At 46.0% G+C, this 18,584-nt stretch overlaps 2 protein-coding genes across 4 annotated transcripts in view; one reads left to right on the top strand and one right to left on the bottom strand.

Annotated features, from left to right (window-relative positions):
- The first annotated feature begins 8,723 nt into the window (after positions 1 to 8,723).
- SYCE1 (synaptonemal complex central element protein 1) lies at positions 8,724 to 17,498 on the top strand. Of its 2 annotated transcripts, none has more exons than XM_043597990.1 (13): positions 8,724 to 8,864; positions 12,342 to 12,404; positions 13,037 to 13,093; positions 13,447 to 13,521; positions 14,153 to 14,200; positions 14,458 to 14,512; positions 15,216 to 15,305; positions 15,571 to 15,634; positions 16,417 to 16,483; positions 16,556 to 16,679; positions 16,755 to 16,865; positions 17,021 to 17,108; positions 17,352 to 17,498. In XM_043597990.1, the coding sequence occupies exons 1-13, from the start codon at positions 8,795 to 8,797 to the stop codon at positions 17,430 to 17,432; spliced, it is 993 nt and encodes a 330-aa protein (XP_043453925.1). In that variant the 5' UTR covers positions 8,724 to 8,794; the 3' UTR covers positions 17,433 to 17,498. The 2 variants fall into 2 exon arrangements, with proteins under 2 accessions (XP_043453925.1, XP_043453924.1); XM_043597989.1 differs by having other exon boundaries at positions 13,034 to 13,093.
- A 187-nt stretch (positions 17,499 to 17,685) lies between these two features.
- Positions 17,686 to 18,584, bottom strand: part of LOC122493428 (zinc finger protein 883-like) — a 47,948-nt gene continuing 47,049 nt past the window's right edge. For both annotated transcript variants that reach the window (XM_043597987.1, XM_043597988.1), the window contains 2 exons: positions 17,975 to 18,124; positions 17,686 to 17,818 (listed from right to left, as the gene is read on the bottom strand). In XM_043597987.1, coding sequence (XP_043453922.1) covers positions 17,787 to 17,818; positions 17,975 to 18,124 — 182 coding nt within the window. In that variant the 3' untranslated portion in view covers positions 17,686 to 17,786. The remainder of the gene's footprint in view (positions 17,819 to 17,974; positions 18,125 to 18,584) is intronic.

Below are 18,584 nucleotides of genomic sequence, written 5' to 3'. Positions count from 1 at the left end.
TCTTTGATGATGAGTGATGTTGAGCATCTTTTCATGTGTCTGTTAGCCATTACGTGTCTTCTTTGGAAAAGTGACTATTCCTGTCTTTTGCCCATTTCTTCACCGGATTATTTGTTTTTTGGTGTTGTGTTTGCAAGTTCTCTATAGATTCTGGATGCTAATATCAGATATGTCTTTTGCAAATATATTTTCCCATTCCCTAGGTTGCTTTTTAGTTTTGTTGATTGTTTCCTTCACTGTGCGGGAGCTTCTTATCTTGATGAAGTCCCAATAGTTCATGTTTGCTTTTCTTTCCCTTGCCTTTAGCAACGTGTCTAGTAAGAAGTTGCTGAGGCTGAGGTCAAAGAGGTTGCGTCCTGTGTTCTCCTCTGGGATTTTGATGGTTTTTGGTCTCACGTTTAGTTCTTTCATCCACTTTGAATTTATTTTTGTGCATGGTGTAATAAAGCGATCCAGGTTCATTCTTCTGCGCATTGCTGTCCAGTTTTCCTAACACCACTTGTTGAAGAGATTGTCGTCTGTCCATTGGATATCCTTTCCTGCTCTGACCATAGAGGTGTGCATTCATTTCTGGGTTTTCTATTCTATTCCATTGATCCATGTATCTGTTTTTTTTTGTTCCAGCACCCTACTGTCTTGATGTCTACCGCTTTGCAAAATAGCTTGAAATCTGGAATTGAGATGCCTCCAGTTCTGTTTTTCTTTCTCAGGATTACTTTGGCTATTCAGGGTATTCTGTAGCTCCAGACAAATTTTAGGAAGCTTTGTTCCAGCTCTGCAAAAAATTCTGGTGGTATTTTGATAGGGATTGTATTAAATGTGTAGTTTGCTTTGGGTAGTATAGACATTTTAACAATATTTTTTCATCCAATCCATGAGCATGGGATGCTTTTCCATTTCTTTGTGTCCTCTTCAATTTCTTTCATAAATGTTCTATCGTTTTCAGGTACACATCTTTTACTTCCTTGGTTAGGTTTATTCCTTATTATCTTACAGTTTTTGGTGCAATTGTAAATGAAATCAATTCCTTGACTTCTCTTTCTCCTGCTTCGCTATTGGTGCAGAGAAATGCAACAGATTTCTGCATGTCCATTTTATATCCTAATACTTTGTGGAATTCATGTATTAGTTCTAGCAATTTTTTTTTTGTGGTCTTTCAGGTTTTATACATAGAGTATCACGCCCTCTGCAAATAGTGGAAGTTTGACCTCTTCCTTGCAAACATGGACGCCTTTTATTTTTGCTGTTGTTGTTGTCTCATTAGTGAGGCCAACTCCCAGTACCGTGCTAAATAGTAATGGTGAGAGGGAACATCCTTTTCTTGTTCCTGACCATAATGGAAAGGCTCTCATTTTTCCCCATTGGAAATGGTATCAGCTGTGGGTCTTTCATATATGGCCTTTATGATGTTCAGGTATGTTCCATCTATCCCTGCTTTGTTGAGGGTTTTTTATCAAGAAACAATGCTGTATTTTGTCAGATGCTTTTTCTGCATCTACTGACAGGATCATATGGTGCTCATCTTTTCTCTTATTGTGGTGGATAATGTTGATTAAGTTGCTACTATTGAATCAGCCCTGCATCCCAGGAATAAATCCTACTTGATTATGGTGAATAATTGTTTTAATGTACTGTTGAATTCAATCTGATAGTATCTTGTTGAGAATTTTTGCATCCATGTTCATCAGGGAAACTGGCCTGCAATTCTCCTCAAGGTAATGCTAGCTTCATAGAATGAGTTTGGAAGTTTTCCTCCCATTTCTATCTTTTGGAACAGTTTGAGAAGAATAGATACTAACTCTTCTTTAAATGTCTGGTAGAATTCCCCCTGGGAATCCATCTGGCTCTGGACTCATCCGTTTGTTGAGAAATTTTTGATTACTGATCAATTTCTTTGTTGATTATGGGTCTTTTCAAATTTTCTATTTCTTCCTGTATCATTTTGGGTAGTGTATGTGTTTCTAGGAATTGGTCCATTTCTTCCAGATGGCACAGTTTGTTACCATATAATTTTCACAGTATTCTCTTATAATTGTTTGCATTTCTGTGGTCTTGGTTGTGATCTCTCCTCTTTTATACATGATTTTATCTATTTGGGTCCTTGGTTGTGGTCTCTTTTCTTTCATTCATTTTTTTCAAATCTATGTGGGTCCCCTCTCTCTTCTTTATGATAAGTCTGCATAGGAGCTTAACAATTTTGTTAATTATTTCAAAGAATCAGCTCTTAGTTTCACAGATCCATTTTACAGCTCTTAGTTTCACAGGTCCATTTTGTCTGTGTGTGTGTGTGTGTGTGTGTGTGTGTGTGTGTGTGTTTATTTCTATATCATTTATTCCAGCTCTAATCTTTGTTCCAGTTCCCTTCTTCTGCGGACTTTAGGCTTTATTTGTTTTGTTGTTGTTGTTGTTGTTGTTGTTGTTGTTGTTGTTGTTGTTACGCTTTATTTCTTGCTCCTTTTCTAGCTCCCTTAGGTGTAAGGTTAAGTTGTGTACTTGGGGCCTGTTTTGCTTCTTGGGGTAGAGCTGTATTGCAATATATTTCCCTCCTAGGACAGCCCTCACTGCATCCCAAAGGTTTTGGACTGTCATGTTTTCATTTTCATTTGCTTCCATGTACCTTTTAATTTCTTCTTTAATTTTCTGCCTAACCCATTCATTCTTTACTAGGATGTTCTTTAAGCTCCATGTATTTGAGGGTTTTCCAAATTTTTTCTTGTGGTTGACCTCAAGTGCCATAGCGTTGTGATCTGAAAATATACACGGTATGATCTCAATCTTTTTGTACTTGTTGAGAGCAGATTTGTGACCCGGAATGTGATCTATTCTGGAGAACGTTTCCTGGGCACTCAAAAAGAATTGTATTCTGCTGCTTTAGGATGACATGTTCTCAATATATCTGTTAAGTCCATATGATTCAGTGTCATTTAGAACTCTTGTTTCCTTGTTGAGGTTCTGTTTAGATGATCTGTCCACTGCTGTATATGGCATGCTAAAGTCCCCTACTATTATTGTATTATCGTCAATGAGTTTCTTTATGCTTGTTAGTAATTAATTTATATATTTGGATGCTTTCATATTGGGGAATAAATATTTACAATTGGTACATCTTCTTTTTTTATTTTTTAAAGTTTATTTATTTATTTTCAGAGAGAGACACAATCTCAAGCAGGCTCTGCACTGTGAGCTCATGAGCCAAGCTGAAACCAAGAGTAGGACGCTTGACCAACTGAGCCACCCAGGTGCCCCATCCATCCCCTCACTTTCAATCTGCAGGTGTCTTTAGGTCTCAATGAGTCACTTGTAGGCAGCATAGATGGATCTTGCTTTTCTCATCCATTCTGATACCCTATGCCTTTTGCTTGGAGCATTTAGTCCACTTACATTCAGATTGAGTATTAATAGATATGAATTTAATGCAATGTTGGTGCCTGTACAGTTGGTGTTTCTAGTGATAACTCTGGTCTTTTCTAGTCTTTGTTGCATTGGTCATTTTTTACCTCCACTCAAAGAGTCCCCATGAAAATTTCTTGCAGGGCTAGTTCAGTGGTCACAAACTCCCTTAGTTTTTCTTTGTCTGGGAAACTCTTTATCTCTCCTTATTTTCATGCTGGATAAAGGATTCTTGGTGCATATTTTTCCCATTCAGCATGTTGGCTATATCCTGCCACTCTTCTCTGGTCTGCCATGTTTCTGTGGACAGATCTGCTGCAAACCTGATGTCATCCCTTGTAGGTTAAGGACTTTATTCCTTTGCTGCTTTCAGGATTCTTTCCTTGTCTGCACATTTTGGGAATTTGACTATGATATACCGTGGCAATGATTGGCTTTTGTTGAATTTAATGGGAGTTCTCTGCTTCTTGGACTTGGATGTCTATGTCTTTCCGCATATTAGGGAAGTTTTCAGATATAATTTGTGCACATAAACCTTTTAGCCCTCTTTCTCTCTTCATTCTGGGACTCCTATGATATGAATATTATTCTTTTTTAATATGCCACTGAGTTCCCTAAGTCAGCCTTCATGGTCCATGACCTTTCTTTCCCTCTTCTTTTCAGCTTCATCATTTTCCATAATTTTATCTTCTATATCACTGATTTACTACACCGATTTACTGATTTCATCCATCCTTGTTTTTATGGCCTCCATTTGGGATTGCATTTCAGTTACAGCATTTTTAATTTTGGCCTCACTAGATTTTAGTTATTTTATCTCTGCAGTAAGGGATTCTCTAGTGTCTTCTATGCTTTTTTCAAGCCCAGCTAATATCCTTATAATTGTGGTTTCAAATTCTAGTTCAGGGTGCCTGGGTAACCTCAGTTGGTTAAGTGTCCAACTTTTGACTCCAGCTCAGCTCATGATCTCACAGTTCATGAGTTTGAGCCCCACACTGGCTATGCACTGTCAGTGCAGAGCCTTCTTGGGATTCTCTCTCTCTCTCTCTCTCTCTCTCTCTGTCTCTCAGAATAAACATACATACATACATACATACACACATAAATTTAGTTCAGACATCTTATTTATATCCGCATTGATTAAATCTCTGGCCATCATTGATTCCTGTTCTTTCTTTTAGGTGAATTCCTCCATTTTGTCATTTTGGAGAGAAGGAAAAACAAGCAACATTAAACAAAATTAAAATATAAAAATCAAAGAAAATAATTTAAAAAATAAAATAAAGTACCTACAGGAACTTAGATCTTAGGTGTGTTTTGGCCTGCTTGTTACAAGAAGCTTCCATGGGTTGCTTTTCTGGTTTGTAGATGTGTAGCTTTGTTCTCTAAGACTTCTGATGGATTTCTTGGGTGTTCCAAATGATTTTATATTTATCTAGCTATATTCAAGTGATGAGACAAGCTTAGGGTCGCCCTACTCTTCCCACTAAATGGCTGATAGTATGTTATGTATTTGAAGCACAATGAATGTCAACTGAAATATATTACAACATGAATGAAAATTGAAAACATACCAAGTTAAAGAGGCCATACAGAAAAGGCCACCCAGATTTCAGTCCCCTGTGATCTTTCAATCGACTAAGGTTATCAAAATGAGGGAAAGTCTTAAGAAAAGTAAAGAAAAAAAGAAACCTGGTCATATTGGAAGAAGGCTCTTTCACACTTTTTGAACAGGTGGTGACAGCTGAAGTGGCCTGTGGATTCAATGATAATGAGGAAACCATAATGATTTCCTCATTTGGAAATTACGACATAGTTCCCAGGGAGAGTTTTCCTCTTTGGGGGTAAAACATACAAGCTTTTTGTGTGAACTGTCAGAGGTAGTAAAACAATGACAGCTGGTGAAGTTGAGCATCAAGTTATGAGTATTTCCACTGCTACAGCAGTTTTCTAGTACATTTCAAAATGATGCAAACTAAATTATGTCTCAAAACAATGACATCGGTACCACACCAGAAAATAAGGAAAAAACATGAAACTTCATGATAGAGGACAAGGCCTGCCAACATGCCATTCACCCAAAGTGAAATTAATGACCCTTGTAAGAGGATATGTGTTACTACAGGCCATAGAGTGAGGCTTACATTAGTGCCCCCTATGTTTTGGTTATTGAGGATGACCTGGGTAGAAACAGTACCATTTTCTAAATTCCCAATGTTACATATCACCCCAGCAGCAGCAACAACAACAACACACTTTTTACGTGACTTCAGGGAAATTGCAGGACACAAAATCAAGATACTGAAATCACTTGTGATTATATATACTTGTAGGGTCCAAAGGCAGATCCCAAGGTGAGTCACTTTGGCATGAAGACTATTTTCACTTAAAAAGCAATCAAGGGGCACCTGGGTGGCTCAGAAGCATCTGACTCTTGATGTCAGCTCAGGCCCAAAACTCACAGTTGTGACATCGAGCCCCGCATCAGTCTCCATGCTTACTTACTGTGGAGCCTGCTTAAGATTCTCTCTCTCTCTCTCTCTCTCTCTCTCTCTCTCTCTCTCTGACTCCTCCTCCTCCTCTCCCCCACTCTCTCTCAAAAATAAATTAATCAAAACCAAGCAGAATCAGAAAAAGCTCTTTACCTCCCACACAGCTGCCTAAAAGAATTTAGATAGAGGACCTGCTCCAGGAACAGAGTTATTCACCATGATATGAACCAGGTATGGTAGACAGGGAAGAACCTAGCAAGGTCTGTTTGGTTAAAGCCCTCTATGTCTCATTCCGTCTGAGAGGACAGGAAAACATTTGTTTACCAAACACTTACTCTTTTGCATCTTCCTGTGAACTGCATTCCTTCCCTTTGAGGTACCTGACCCATACCTCCTTGTCTTTAGCTCAGGATGACATATATGCTTCATTTTGCCCAAGTGTCTTCAGAATTCCCAGGTCTCTCTGGATTCCCCATATACACAAAACTAAATTTTATCTTCTCTCGTTAATCTGTGTCATATCAATTTGACTGCTAATCCAGTAGAAGGACCTTGAGGGGACAGAACATTCTTAATCCTTACATACTCATGACAAACCTTCACCAAGAAAAATTAAGAAAACAACACCACTAACAGTTTCCTCCAAAATAACAAAATATCTAGGGAAAAATTTAACAAAGATGTGAAAATCCTATAGCATCAAAACGATGTGATGTTGATAAAGAAATTGAAGAAGAGACCAGTAAATGGAAAGTTATTTTACCTTCGTAGATTGTAAATTTTTTTTTAAATTGTTCATTCAACCTAAAGCAATCTAGATTCAGTGTAATCATGACCAAAATTCTAAAGGCATTTTTCAAAACAAACAAACAAACAAGAAAAAAAAATCCTGAAATGTGTATGAAACCACGGAGGGCCCTGAATAGCCAAACCCATCTTGAGAAAGAACAAAGCTGTACAAAGCTATAGTAAACAAAACAGTCTTGACAGTGTTGAGATGAAACCAGGTACAAGGATCATTGCGGCAGAATATGGTCAATTACCCAGAGAGGACAGTCTCCTCAACAAATACTGCTGAGAAAATGAGTCACAAGCAACAGAAGGCAGTATGTTACACCATACACAAAATCTTGTACCACACACACTAAAATAAACAGAAACTCAGGTTTCCACATCAAGCCTTTCCTCCACCAGGTCCTCCGAAGACCACACTCTTCACCATTCACTACACATAGGAAGCCTCTGCTCCATCTTACTCACTTTTCCCTCCCACCGCTCCACCTTATCCTGAAGCTGAGGACTCAGCACCACCTTCCAGGAGGGTCCTGTCCATGAGGATGCAAAGCCAACTCCACAGGAGGAGGAGTGAGCACGGCTCTTTGGGATGAGCATTGTTTGAGCCTGGGAAAATTAGTAATAAGAAACCTCACTGAAATTAAGTCCTAAGGTTTGGAAGGGGGCACTCTTAAGACTCTAGCAACAGGAAAAGAGACACCTTGCAGGTAGATACACTTCACTATCCCAGCAGGAGGAAAGAAGGCCTCTTCCTCCCCCAGCAACAGCCCACCCAATGAGAGACACTCACTGCCCAGCCAATGAGAAGCCACTACTCTTCCAGCCACCCCACCCCACCCGGCCCCCCAGTTTATGCCAACAGACTTTTAGTTTACAACAGCCCCCCTTCCCCACGCCCTGCCTCCTCTATAAAAGAACCTCCTCTCCTTCCTTCCTTCTCAGGACTCACGGGTGCTTTTGCGGTAGTTTGCTGGTCACCGAGGCAATTCTCTACTGTTCCCAAATAAACCTGTCTTTTGCCGGTAAAATGAACGGTAGCTTTATTTTTAAGGTTGACAGGTGTGATTAATTTTAACGAACAGCAGACACAAAAGGACCTCTAAGGACTGAGTAGAAGTTGTCTTTAGGTAAGGAACATTTACATTTAAAAGGAAAATCGCCTTTTGTGCTAGGAAGAGAAGGAGGACTCTAAATTTGCAGAAACTTTTATCAATGGGAAAGACACCGTTACCACCATACCCTCATTTCCCTTGTTTGCTCCTCAAAACAAAGTCTTTATCTTTAGCCCATAATAGCAGGTAAGGTGGTGGTAAGCCATCTCAGGGACCTACTCAGCTTCCCTGGGTTTCTTCCATGTATACAGGAGGAATCCGTGTTACTAAACTTCTGTTTCTCCTCCACTTCACTTGTCCCTTATTATGGGGAGGTGTTAACAAAAGTGAATTTAAGTATCTAATTGGCTTTACTAACTGATTCACAAATCACGCAGCACCCCGTGCAGCAAATAGAGGACAGCTCCGCAGAACTAAACAAAGGAAAGCTTTTTCCAGGCACAGAGAATGAATAAGACGAAAAACAAGAAACTTATTGACAAATGCATTGTTGAGACAAGCTCGCTCTCCCGAGGATCTAGGAGTAAATTTCCTACTCTAGACTCCAAGAAATTCCATGCTGCCTAGTTAGAGGCTACAGTCCTGCGGTTACACCCCCAGGTGTGCAGCAAGGAACACCAGTAGAGACAAGAATCCAAACCCGGGCCCAACACACGGCAAAGGTGCTCTCCACCTAACCTCCGCAAGCTCGGTAAAGTCGGGGAGGCCCCGCTGGAGGTGTCTGCACATGCGCAGTCACCGACTCCTCAACTGCCAATCGCAAGCTTGGAAGACCACGTACCCCCACCCCCACCTCCCCACCCTGAGTTTGCGGCCCCAGAGACTTTAAACATGCGCACTAGCACCTGTGTTCAGCCTTTGAGCCCCGCCTCAGCTCGAGGCTCACCGCGCCTGGAGCCTGGAGCGCACTGCGCAGGCGTGCCGCGGGGCGCCCCGCCCCCCCGCGCAGGTTTGGCCCAATCCCAACCGAGGCGCCAACCCGGAGGGAGTCTGCGAGCGAAGGGAATGGCGGGGCGGCTGGGGCCTCCGAGCGCGGAGCGGGTGGGAGCCACGGACCCGGCTGAGAAGGCAGGAGGTAGTGCTGGGCCCCGACGCCCCTGGGAGGTGGGGCGGGGACACGCGGCGGCCCCCCAACCCCCGCTCCTCCCGCCGCCGAGGAAACGCAGGGTCACCGCCGGCAGGTCGGCCTCGGCTGTGTGAAGTAGCCCCGGGGACACCCTTTCTGTTGGGCCGAGCGGCTCTCTGCGCGCAGCTCCTGAGTGAGCCGCCTTCCTCTGTGCTCGCAGCCACGTCTGGGCGTCCCTGCTGCCCCAGAACGGTTCTTACCCGGGCATTCTTTTCCGAGGCTGGGTCCAGGCCGGCGGCACGCGGCGTCCGCGCTGTTTTTCTCCCTGACGCCGACCTGAGTGAGCTCCCAGCTCCGCGGGCAGGGGTGGCGCCAGCCGGCCCCGCGGTGCGCTCCTGGAACACTCCCCTCCCTCGAGGGGCTGAGCCTGCCCTCGCTCCCTTCAGACCCACCTACACTGGTGCAGCCTTGGGACCCGGCGCGGCTCCGGGGTGTCTGTCCCACAGAGGAGAGGTGTGAGCAGCGAACCTTCGCACGCAAGGCTCGCCTGGAGCAGAGCGTGGCAGCCAGGCATGAAGAGGAAAGTGGGACGGATGCATATGCACCCCTTGTATTAAACGCCTCCGATGGCCAAGGCTGCGCCAAAGGAGCCTTCCGGTGTGGCTGTTTCAGGTGCCTCCCCTAAGCTAGTCCACGTGGGTGGTTTAGTCACTTCACCAGTGGCTGCGTTTGCGCTGCTATAATGCAGTACCCTAACCTGGATCGCCCGGTGACCACTGAACTTTGCTTCTCGTGACTCCGGAGGCCGGAAGTCTGGGACCAAGGCATCGGCAGATAGGGCGTCTGGTGAGGACCAGCTCCCGGTGCCTGCGTGACCATCCTCTGGCTGCATCCTCACGGGGGGCGGGAAGGGCCGGGGAGTTGTCTGGGGTCGCTTTTATAAAGGCACTGCTCCCATTCGTCAGGACTCCGCCATCATGACCCAGTCACCTCCCCAAAGCCCCATCTCCTGGCACCATCACATCAGACCGGAGTATTTCAACATGCGTTGCACGGTGCTTACTACATAGGAGAGTGTCCTTGCCCTTTGCGCTTCACACCGGGGACTTCTGGTCCTTGTGTCTGAGGTCTTGTGTCTGCAACTCAGTCTCAAGGTTCAGAAATGTTAGCAATGGGGGATCGGATTTTTTGTTAATTCAACAGGTATTTCTTGCCAGGCTGTGCTTTGCCTTATGGCGGGCACTACATAGGCAATAGAGGGTAAAAACGGTGCAGCTCACTGCCTAGGCTGTTAATAATACCTGGGGAATTGGTTGCCCAAACAAACTGTAAAGATCAATTTGGGGTCACTTGGGCCAGTTAGCTTTAAAACTACAGCCATATGCAGAAGTGTGTATGGTGAAAGACAAACATCCTCCTTCCTAGTCCTACCCTCCAGAGGTAACTACTGCTGAGAATATTTTGGTGATTCTGGCCACAAATTATCTGGACGTGGTATGCATATGTTTGTAGACTGGCATATATTTCACCTCTTCTTGTAGCCATATGGGAGTCTATATGCACAATTTCTTACTGACTTTTCATCTGTCTAGGGTCTCCTTCCATGTTTAATGCATAATGAATCTACCTCCTTTTCAATGGCTGCACAGTATTTTGTTGTGGGGATGGATCGTACTTTTCGGCTGATGGGCATCCACGTTGTTTCCCACTTTTGACATGACAAATACTGCTTCCGTGTCTTTTAACATGCCTTTTGCATACTTAGATGAGCATGTCTCATACATAATTATGCCTTCAAAATGCTGATGTAGTAAAACTGTCCTCTGAAAGGTCACATCAGTTTCCAGCCTACCTGTATGTGAATTTCCCCACATCATCGCACTGGCCATTGTCAGACTTACTCATCTTTACCAACCAGATAGGTACGATATGCTGTTTTCATCTCATTAATCACGACCGATATTGTATATCTTGTCAAATATCTATGGGCCATTTATAAAATTTTTGCATAACTGTCCCCTCCTTTCTTCCACTCTTTGAAAGCAGTGATTGTTTACCTTCTTTATATTGACTCATTGCTTTTTTTAAAAGATTTTATTCTAAGTACTCTCTGCACCCAACATGGGGCTCAAAATTGTAACCCTGAGAGCAAGAGTCACATGCTCTATGTGCCAGCCAGGCACCCCTGACTGGTTGCTTTTTAAAAACTTTTTATTATGGAAAAATTTAAGCATATACAAAAGGCAAAAGCAAAGTATAAAATTACCCCCATGAGCCCATCTTTTCCACTTTGACGGTTATAAGCTTTTGGCCAACCTTGTTTCCTTTTTATCCTCACCCACTCCACTATTTCATTTTGAAGCAGCACAGGCATCATAGCATATCATCCATAAATATTTCCATATGTATCTCTAACATCTCTAAAATATAGTACTGTACTCTTTCCAGAAAACTAACCACAGTAGTACTGTCCTGTCTGAATAACAGCTACAATAGTTCCTGTTTCACCAAAAACCCAGTTTTCAAATTTCTCTGATTATGTCACCACTATTTTTTAAAGTGCACTTGTCGAATCAGGATCTAAATACAGTCCGTTTTTGAGTATTGAGTATATGTCTTTTTAATCCCCTTTCATCTGTAAGGATCTTCCTTTTTTCCTCCCCCCCCCCAAAAAATTTGTTAAAAATCCTGATGTTTTCTTGTAAAGTTCCCGGTCTGGATGTTGCTAATTGCATCCCCATGTGTCCTGTGTTCCTGTATTTTCCCTAAATTAGTATTTAGATTAAGAGAATTAAAAGGCATTACTCTGACTTCTTTTTTGGCAAGAATCCTATGTTGTATTTTTACATCAAGTGGCTCATAATGTCCATTTATCTCTCTTGTGACCTTAGTATCATTAATAATTGCCAACATCTACTAGTTCATTAAGTGCCTATATTGGTTATAAACAAGTGAATACGAAATATTCTACTGACAGGCTTCAGAGTAATTGATTATGTATATAGAATAGCTCTTTGTATTTATGTGCAAATGACATGGTGTCTTATTAAATTTTCTTACTATTCACTGTGGGTTTTTTTAATAAGACTCTAGAACTTTCTAGTTAATTAGCCATCTGCCGGTTACAGTGACTTTTGACCCCTTGTTTCCAGTTTTGTTTTGTTTTTTGCCCCTCCTTTCTTTTCCTTTCATTATTACGTCATGAGGTTTGACCCAGTCTTGAATAGTACAGGCAGTGAAAGTTCACCCCTCCCCTTGCCCTGAGTTTTATTAAGGGAAACTCTGTGGTATGATTTCACACTTTAGGAAAAGTTGACCATGAAATAGCCTGACTCCTCTCGAATTCAGTGTCTACCTCAAGACAAGGGGCAAGAGCACCACTCTGGCTGGAGATCTGAGCCGCCCTCAGTCCCATACCAAAGTTATTGGACCCTTCCTTGGGCCCTCTCCTTTGGGATTATGAAATGTTTGGTTGTGTCTCCACAGGGCAGGCCAAGTCCTCACAGAAAATTGAAGACTTGATGGAAATGATGAAGAAGTTGCAGAAAGGTCACATGTCTTCTCTGTAACTGAGGCACAGCCTGAGCTTTGGGAAAAGGCGGAAGTGGATTAAGTTCCAGGACTCACAATTCACAACCTTTGGAAATTAACCCATTGGCTCTTTCCTACTTTTTAAAACTTCTCTGAAGTAAAAATATAGCCCAAGGATTTGAAATTAAAGTATAAGGGGATAGAAGGCAAAACATTTCCCCCAAGCCCCCTTCCTAGCCACCCATGTGGTCCCCACCACACTCAGTTAAATCCAGGTTTTCACCTTCACCTCCTTTCCCTCCACCTTACCTCTGCTGCTCTCTGCTTGCTCACATGGCTTCTTCTAGCCATGTTCCCACTTCAGGGAAGGCCTTTTCACTGACTACCTACCACCCCACCCGGGAACTGCCCTCCCCTTGATTTAAGGCCTTCAAGAGGTCTTCCCATATCTGAAGAGCATGCCCCACTCCTTCGCGCTTTAATTAATTCCTTGCCCCTCTATTTTTCTTGACTGCGATGACTACAGCCTGACTCAGTATCTCTGTTTTTTCCCTTGTATCCTCTACCCAGAATGAGAGTCCCTGTAGGGCCCCCAACTCCCTCTGCCTGCCCTGTCATCTCCATTCAACCTCCTTTCCTCCCTACAGCGGGAAGCCTAGAGCCCAGGGTTGAGGTCCTGATTAATCGGATTAATGAGGTTCAGCAAGGTGAGCTCAGGGACAAGCTACATGATTTGCAGGGCCCCTGGTTATAGGATTACTAAGTATGTATTTCAGGACCACAGCAGCAGGTCAAACCAAGGGTGGGTTTTTCTAAAGGCAACTGCTGTAGTCACATGTCCGTGAACCTGGCCCTGCTGCCAACTGAGACCAACAAGAAGGGCTTGGGCTCTGGAAGCCTCATTTCTTGCCCTGTAAAATGTGTCCTCCCCACCCCCTGCCCAGTTTGCTTGAAGACAAATGTGAAACGTCACTCTTTGCAAGGAATGCTATAGTTGGATGTTGCACTTACACGTCTGGTTTCTTGTTTTTTTGTTTTGTTTTGTTTTGTTTTGGCACAGCAAAAAAGAAAGCCAGTGAGGAGCTGGGAGAGGCCCGGACTGTTTGGGAGGCCCTGCAGAAGGAAATGGACTCACGTAAGCATGCAGGGTTCGGTCACCCAGAGGTCCCCAGCGTCATGCCTTCCTGGACTCAATATTCTGGACCCTTAGCATTCTCGCTGCGGCCAAGGGCTCCTGCCCCCTCTGCGGCATCAGGTCCTACCAGTCTCCCACTCTCTACTGTCCAAGCATACTCCCACCTCAGGGCCTTTGCTAGACTCTTCTGCCCCAGATACCACTGGTTTCTATTGCCATACGTCATCACCATCAGCTCTTAGCTTGAATGTCCCCTTCTGAGAGAAACCTACCCCGGTCATCCCATCTAAAGGCAGCACCTTGTCCCCACCTGATCACATTCCCCTTACTGCTTGATGTGTTTCTTCATAGCCCATATCCCAGTTCAGATGATGTGTCTTTCTCTCCCGTCCATGTAAAGTGCACTGGCATTCTGCAGGACCCTCACAGTCAACCCTTTATCAACATCAGGGCCCTTTGCTGCCACATCAGGGAGTGTGCGCACAAGATGGGAGGGGGCTCAACTCAAGGGGTCCACAGTTGGGACTGGGGTACAGTTGACCCAGACCGCCTGTGTGACTGTGGGCAGGTATGCTCTCTGAGGGTGCAGTGGGTGGTACCTGATGCCTGAACATGTTACTGTGTTTTCCAGTGAGCGGAGAGGAAGTACGTCTGAAAGAGACCTTGAACAAAAAGCAAGGTAATTGTAGCCATTCTGTGTCCAGGCTTTTGCCTTTGTCACCCTGCAGAGGCAGTGTGACAGTCTCTCCACAGCAGCCGAACCCTTTTGAAACCTGAATCCCCTTGCATCCCTCCTGTGGCTTCCACCAGACTTGAAGCAAATTACAAAGCCCAATCGGGTGTCCACGAGACTCCACGTGATCTGACCGTATTAACTATGCCCAGGCCTGATGCTTTAATGGGTTCTCCTGGGGCCCTTGGTTCCTATCCCTGCAGAGACCCTAAGGATCCTCAGACTCCACTGCCAAGAGAAGGAAAGTGAGGCACAGAGGTAAGACCTTCCAGCTGGGCCTTGCTCTTCTTTCCCCTTCATTGTGGGGGAGTAGAGAAAGAGGGAAACTCAGTCACGGACCCAGAGCTCTCATTTCCTGCGTTTTTAAAACGGAGAGGTCAGATGCGTGTCTTCCCACCTTGGACCCAACAGTAGGCAGTAGTGTTAAGAACACTCTCACTCACTGGGATAATCATTCGTTTGCTAGAATACCAAATTCCTTTGGCTGTTTTTTCTTCTGTGCCTGTCACTCTTCCCAAAATAGGCCCCTTGGCTGGCTGTCCACTCATCTGTCCCTTCATTGAGGCATCAAGCCATTCCGTCTCTCTCTATTCATCAGGACCCTTCCATCCACCTCAGAATTTGTGAATCCACCTCTCCACTTCCTGAACATTGGTTTAGCTTATTTTGTGACCAGAGTCACTGAGCCCTGGCATACCAAGACTGGAACTGTGTGGGGAAATTGGGATGAGGTGTGTGTGTGTGTGTGTGTGTGTGTGTGTGTGTTCGCAGTTGACCATGCCCCGGTGACTACACTGTTCCCAGGGGGCACATGCTCATGCCCCAACCCATGAAGTTACTAGAGAAGGACCTCAATTTAGAAGGCTACAACACACCCCAAGAGGAGGCAGAAGCCCCACCCAGCCCCATCCTGGGGAGACATTCAGAGAACATGACTGAGGGCTGCTTTGCCTCTTCGCAGGAAGCAGACCATGCTGCAGGAGTGCAAGGAGCGAATTTCTGCCCTGAACTCCCAGATCGAGGACGAGAAGAACAAACAGAGGCAACTGAGGTGAAGCCCAGTGCTCCAGGCCAGGTGGGGGGTGAGGGGGCAGTGTGCGAGGATGGGTTGTAGGTGCAGGTAATATCAGGGATGGGGGTTAGAAAAGGAGCTGGCTGACCTGAGGTTTGGAAGGTCAAGGTGGGGAAGGTGCTCCCTCCCAAGCAAAGAACATGGGCAAGCCTCCCATGGTCTGTACATGAAGACCCCTGGCCGGGCCTGGCTGGGGAGGGGTGTCTCAGCCAATGGTCCCTCATCTTGTGTGGCTGGCCCCCAGGTTGGATTTTGAGGAACAGCTGGAGGATCTGATGGGCCAGCACAAGGACCTCTGGGAGTTCCACGTGAGTCACTCACAGCCATTCCTCCCACCTTACACATCTTCCCTAAGAGTCCCTGGCCCCAAACTGAAGGTCACGCCGCAGGCCTCCTTCCTCTCACCGGCTTTTGAGCCAGCCTTAGTGGCCTAACGTCAAAATGGCCCTCAACTCAGTGCTTTATCCCCACCCTCACTGCCACCCAGTGTCATCCTCTTCACTGGTCCTGCCCGCCCTCTCTGCTGCTCCCCCAGGGCCCTGCAGTGACCAGGAGGAGCCCTGATGAAGTCAGGAAAGATTATCCATAGAGAAGATCCATGGATGTGTTTGCAGCCATGACTGCCACAGGGCAGACAGCGGGGAACCAAGCAGACTGGTGTTTGCCCCTTGGGGATCCTAGATACCCAGGGAAAGGGGCAGAGAGAACAGACGTTGGGATAGAGAGAGAGGTTCATTGAAGAGGCCACGTAAGGGGAAGAGAAACGGCAATGCAGGGCTAGTAAATGATTCTCCAGGGAACACTTCTGGTTAGTGATGCTTTTAGGATCCCCTGTAATAAATGCTTGCCTCACGTCAAAGCTTCCAAGATTACCGAACGTTAACCACCTCGTGAGCCTCTCAAGCACAGCATCACAGGTGTCTGGGGTGAGACAGTTCCAGGTGGAGAGGATGGCCAGTACAAAGGCCCTGAGGCTGGAACGTGCCGTGTGTGCCCAGAGGGCCCGAGTAGTAGGAAGGGAGGTAGGCTTCTCTGAGGTGCATGGGGGTAGGCCGAAACACATGCACAGGCCTCCTTTCTACCTACTCAGAGACCAGAGCAGATGGCCCAGGAGATTGGCGCCCTGGACAGCAGCAAGGAGCAATTGCTCAGGGAAGGTGAGGCCTGGAGATTGGGGAGGCCCTGATTTGCCTTGCACTGCCCTGCTTATCTGTCCCTTCCTGCCGCAGAGAAGCTCGTGGAAGCAAAGCTGGAGGACGTGAAGCATCGTCTGTGTTCCCAGTTTGGGGCTGACGGTTGCTCGACCACTGCTGAGGGGCTCTTTCTCCGCAGCCAGGAGGCAGCAGCTGCAGTGTAAGACGAGCGGGACAGGGACAGGGACTGGGGTGGAGGGAGGGAGATGCCAGTGCTGATGCCCACCCCCCTCAGACTTATGTTTGAAGAGGAGAACAGGAAGGCCCAGGAGCTCCTAGAGGCTGCTGCCCAGCACCATGAGCAGCTGCAGCAGAAGTGCCAGCAGCTACAGCAAAAGAGGCAGAGGTGCGTGTGGAGGCCCTCCCCCCAGTCCTCTAGGGGAAGGTGGCTGAGGCATCTCTGCTCCCTTTTCAGCCTGTCTCCTGGTCTCTTCACAGCCTCTTGTCCTTTCTCCTCCCCTTCCCCCTCCCCACACTCCTACCCTGCCTCTGTCTGTCCAGGCTTAAGGAAGAGCTGGAAACGCTTGGGGTGCAGATCCCTGCTCAAGCCCAAAGCAAACAAGATGAAGGGGCTGGCCCAGGAGAACTTGTGAGCCCTGGGTTGGGTGGCAGGGAGCAGAAATAGCTCATGCAAGGAGCTGGGTGCAGGAAGGCAAAGAAGGGGATCGAGAGTCCTCAGAGGATGGTCTTTGGGGAAGGGTGCTCCCACAGGGCACAAAGAAGACAGAAATGCAGGGGCTGGCAGTGTGGAGTGGGAAGAGGCAGGTCCCAGGGAGGGTGTGGGCACAGGGATACATGGACATTTCCCTCCTCAGACTCTGACCTCCCACAGGCCAATCCTAAGCTCCTAGGAGTCAGCAAGGAGAAAGACCCAGGGCTGCCCACCAAGCAAGGCCGTACTATGCCCTCCTAGGCAAGGACTCTCTTTGCCTTGGAGCATATTCCATGAACTTCAGGAAATAAAGGCACTATTTCAGTACAACTGCCTCAGCTGAGTTTATGCAGAGGGGGTAGGGCTTGTCTGGCCCCTGAGACTGTGTAAAGCCTTGGCCTCAGCCAGAGGGCCACAGCAGGCCTCCCTACCCTCATAGTCTCTGGTCTGCTCCTTTCTAGGACTTAACACACTGTTCTCGGTTCCCAGGCAGAAGGATGCAGGTCTGCAAAGCCACAGTGTGATTGTTTCTTTAATTCCTTATTCAGGCCTGAAGTAAACCGAATCCCAGAAATCTCAACAGTGGGGATGCAGGTGCTGGGGGTTCTCATCCAGTCAGTCCCTTGCCCACAGTCTCCACTGATTAGCTGAGAAAAAAAACAAAACATAATTGGAGGCCAAGTGTAGTTTGTGCCTTCCTGGGCACAAAATATGTAACCGACACCTGTCACAAGAACATAAGTGTCTTAGAAATCCTGTGTGCTGGGAGTCAATCACCTAAGACTCCATGAAAATGCACTCACCCAATAAAGGGCAGCAGTGCTTCTGAACCACAATACAGTGAATGAAGTAGGAAGAGATTCCTTGTCTTGAAAGACTCCCACATCCAGGTAGGACAGTAACGTGGTGGGATTGCAGAGAGGTCCAAACAGGCTCCCTGGAGAGTACTGTTTCTGTGGAAGAACGGGGGAATGTGACAGACATGGTGGGAAATTACTCCGTCAGTTAGAGACACCAGGCATAAATCTCCCAGTTTTCTGACATGGAGTTAATCAGACCTGTGTCATAAATGAATTGGTTACACCTTATCAGAACAACTCCTGCATTGCCTGGAAATTAGTACATTCCCCTGAGTAGCAATGGAAATAATCACCTTGAATAGCAGCAGTTCAGCTAATTTTGTAGCTTCAGGTGATTCACAATGAAAAAAGACACATGAGGGGCGCCTGGATGGCTCAGTCGGTTAAGTGTCCAGCTTCGGTTCAGGTCATGATCTCATGGTTCGTGGGCTGGAGCCCTACATCAGGCTCTGTGCTGACGGTTCAGAGCCTGGAGCCTGCTTTGGATTCTGGGTCTCCCTCTCTCTCTGTTCCTCCCCTGCTCTCCTTTTGTCTCTCTCACTCTCAAAAATAA

The sequence above is a fragment of the Prionailurus bengalensis genome, chromosome D2 (assembly GCF_016509475.1).
Source record: "Prionailurus bengalensis isolate Pbe53 chromosome D2, Fcat_Pben_1.1_paternal_pri, whole genome shotgun sequence".
Classification (NCBI taxonomy): Eukaryota; Metazoa; Chordata; class Mammalia; order Carnivora; family Felidae; genus Prionailurus; species Prionailurus bengalensis.
Note: the sequence above shows the minus strand (reverse complement) of the source record. Positions and strands in the feature narration are given on the sequence as shown.

Coding starts and splice junctions, on each gene's coding strand:
- SYCE1 (XM_043597989.1), top strand. CDS start 8,795: ATGGCGGGGCGGCTGGGGCCTCCGAGCGCGGAGCGGGTGGGAGCCACG. Junction 8,865..12,341: donor CCCGGCTGAGAAGGCAGGAG/GTAGTGCTGGGC, acceptor GTGTCTCCACAG/GGCAGGCCAAGTCCTCACAG. Junction 15,306..15,570: donor AACAAACAGAGGCAACTGAG/GTGAAGCCCAGT, acceptor GCTGGCCCCCAG/GTTGGATTTTGAGGAACAGC.